General features: G+C 38.2%; 1 protein-coding gene across 1 annotated transcript; it reads right to left on the reverse strand.

Moving 5' to 3' along the window:
* Window positions 1-824: 824 nt before the first annotated feature.
* On the reverse strand, window positions 825-2,341 carry LOC105120540 (protein PHLOEM PROTEIN 2-LIKE A10-like). Its single transcript, XM_011018789.1, has one exon. It carries the CDS (start codon window positions 2,245-2,247, stop codon window positions 1,009-1,011), a length of 1,239 nt encoding a protein of 412 aa, XP_011017091.1. The 5' UTR covers window positions 2,248-2,341; the 3' UTR covers window positions 825-1,008.
* Between the last annotated feature and the right edge of the window lie 574 nt (window positions 2,342-2,915).

The raw sequence follows: 2,915 nt of genomic DNA on the forward strand, positions 1-2,915 counted from the left end.
GCCCCCCCCAGCCACAAGAACAAGCTCTGCAGTGGCAGAATACAATGGATCGGTCAAAGAATTGTTTAACTACCGTCTCCATTGAAGTAATGGGGTAGGGAACATCATGAAGAACTACCCGTTCAACCCATCAGGACTATTCCACTCAAACTCCACTATGAGTTTTGAATTCAGATCCACTTTCAATTCTGAAAAGATTCTAATGTTCTTGCTATAGAATCATCACTAGTTTGAATAATCCCCACCATTCCTTTTAGCATAATAGATGAATGTCTATCAATCTCATCTTATCTCTGCCAAGGCAATGGAGACTATAAAAGTATCCCAATTTTTTTCTAATAGCAATGAGGGAAAATAAAAATAGGACTACAAACTCAAGATAGATGGAGTTGGTAAGAAATAGCATGTATGCAGATTTTCAAACAGATGAGATTCAAATGAACACACAACAGCTCCTTTGGGGAATAAAAAAGGTCTGAATACATACCGGAACTTCTGTGTTGCAATAACTTGTTAACCACAAGAAATCAACAGGTAACTCACTATTCTATCCTCTGCAAATGACACAAACACTAAGTTCATCTCAACTCAGCATGCTTGATCATATGAAACATTGATAACTTGCTGTAACTCTACTGGCTCCCAATACATCATCTCTCACTCTTCTTCATGTTTGGAAAATAATTCAATTTTCTTCACTTCAATGGCCACGGACTTAGCATAGACTCTGTAACATATGGACAGGAACCAAAAGCACTGAACTGTGGCTTCCATATGACATATGCATATTGCGTGTAAACATTCAAGTGTTCGTAATATCTTAATTTTTATGCATCAAATCTGAATTTTTTTTTCCTTAAAAAGAAGAAGAAGAGCAATTCCATGAATAAGACTTGAATGTTTACAATGAGGATACGCACTTTAAAATCATTTTAACCAAGTGATACATGGATATATACATGCAAGACCTCTCTAGCTGCTTCACGGGGAAGGAAGAGCCCTGTGAATTTAGGCAGTTAAGAGAACCCTAGAGTCACCCAGAACATGTAAATACAAGGCAAGGCATACGGTAACGATAACAGAGGACTTAGCCCCAACATATGTGACTACTTCAAGTCCCCTGTCGACAACCTCTTCCTGAACCACATTAAGACTTCTTTTCACCCCATCCGACATCTTCCACAGCATGAACTCCACAATGGACCTTATCGTTTCAAATGTAACCCTCCCGGTCACATCCAGCACAAACTTCCTATTGCTTGGCACTGACAAAGCAGATGAAACCTTGCCAACCCATCCACCATTCTGAACCTCATCAAAAGACTTCCTATCTTTCATACATGCTTCCCGCTTGAGATAATCATCTTTGTTCACACCCAATTCTTCACCCTGCTCAACAATTGAATAAGCAGAACCCGACTTTGCAGTCGAACTGGTGGTCAACACTTGGTGAGATGTTTTCACTAGTGTTTCCACAGCTCCATTACAGATAGAAACCAGAACGTCCCTCACATTGTTTTGATGCTTTGGATTTGCCAAGCCAGTGAAAAAGTCGTCATAAGTATTGATCTGCAATGTCTTATCAAGATAAACAGCAACCGCCGTGCTCACGAACTTTTGTATGCAATCAGCAATGAGCTCCCTACACCTATCATCACAAACCACACCAATCCATCCAGGCACATCTGATAAACTCGATCTTGATTGATCCTCACCACTCGAATAAAGCCCCAAAACCAAATTCCTAGCAAAACTACCGACCACAACAGAAACAAATCCGGTCCCTTTACTAGAAAACAACCTCTCCATCACTTTATCAGAAAAACTCGAATTCCCATAACCTGACCCTAACTTCTTATCATTTCCAGACTCCAAATTATACCCTCGCAGAACCCCAAGAGTCAAAGCCTGAGTAACCCCAATCAAAGACTCGGAAAACTCATCCGATTTCGCAATCTTCGAAATTTGCTTTAAACTATTGGGGATTTTATCCGCATCAGATTGCAAAAACTCCTTCAAATCCTTAGAGACAATACTGATAGTCTCTGCGGAATCGGAAACCATTTCAGCAATAGAAATAAAAGCCTCCATAAGTCTCATAAATTTCCTCCTTTTTCTTACCACAGCAGGCAAATTATACACCTTATAAACCCCATAGCCAGACAGACCAGACACAGCTAGAAAAATCAGCAATTTCTTTTTTCTCCTGGAAAAATCTAAACCCTTCATCACCAATTCAAGATCCATCGTTTCCGAAAATTGGAACCCCAGGGCTTAAATTGTGAAATTGGAGAAACGAGAATGGGTTTTAGGCGCAGAGATAAAGACAGAAGAGGGTTTGTTTAGAAAAGCGAGAAAATTAGGGTTCGGTTTCGTTTCAATGTTGTCAAGTGTTGTTGGATATATGAATATGTATGCATGGATGTTGTATTGGTAGTTGAATCACTACAAGATGTTTTAGAAGATGAGTAAATAAAATTGTAAGCAGATGGCAATTGAAAACTGGGAGTTTTTTATGCAAAAAAACAATTAAACGAGAGATGACGAGGGAACCTGATTTGATTGTACAGTGCTACAGTTCAGGTTAGGGAAGAGAGATGGCAAGCTGACAACACAACAGACAAAAACGGAGTAGAAGCAATGAGAGCTGATTGGTTGATAAGGGTAGACTATGAATCTGTTTATGGATCTCTTCTCTTCCTTTTTCCTTTTTTTTTTTAAAAAAAAATCCGCAGGCGGTCCTTGTGTTTGTTTGATTCTAGACTTCCACGTGTATTGAGATGGTAGTAAAAATATTTTTTATTTTAAAATAATATTTTTAAAATTTTTTATTTTTATATGCATTAAAAAAATTAATTTAAAATAATAAATATTTTTTGAAAAAAATTGAACTCAATACCGACCGGAATCTTGAG

Source organism: Populus euphratica, unplaced genomic scaffold (genome assembly GCF_000495115.2).
Source record: "Populus euphratica unplaced genomic scaffold, PopEup_1.0 scaffold6.1, whole genome shotgun sequence".
In the NCBI taxonomy this organism is placed as follows: domain Eukaryota; kingdom Viridiplantae; phylum Streptophyta; class Magnoliopsida; order Malpighiales; family Salicaceae; genus Populus; species Populus euphratica.

Bases quoted from the DNA above. Each gene is read 5' to 3' on its own strand.
- LOC105120540 (XM_011018789.1), bottom strand. From the start codon at position 2,247: ATGGATCTTGAATTGGTGATGAAGGGTTTAGATTTTTCCAGGAGAAAA.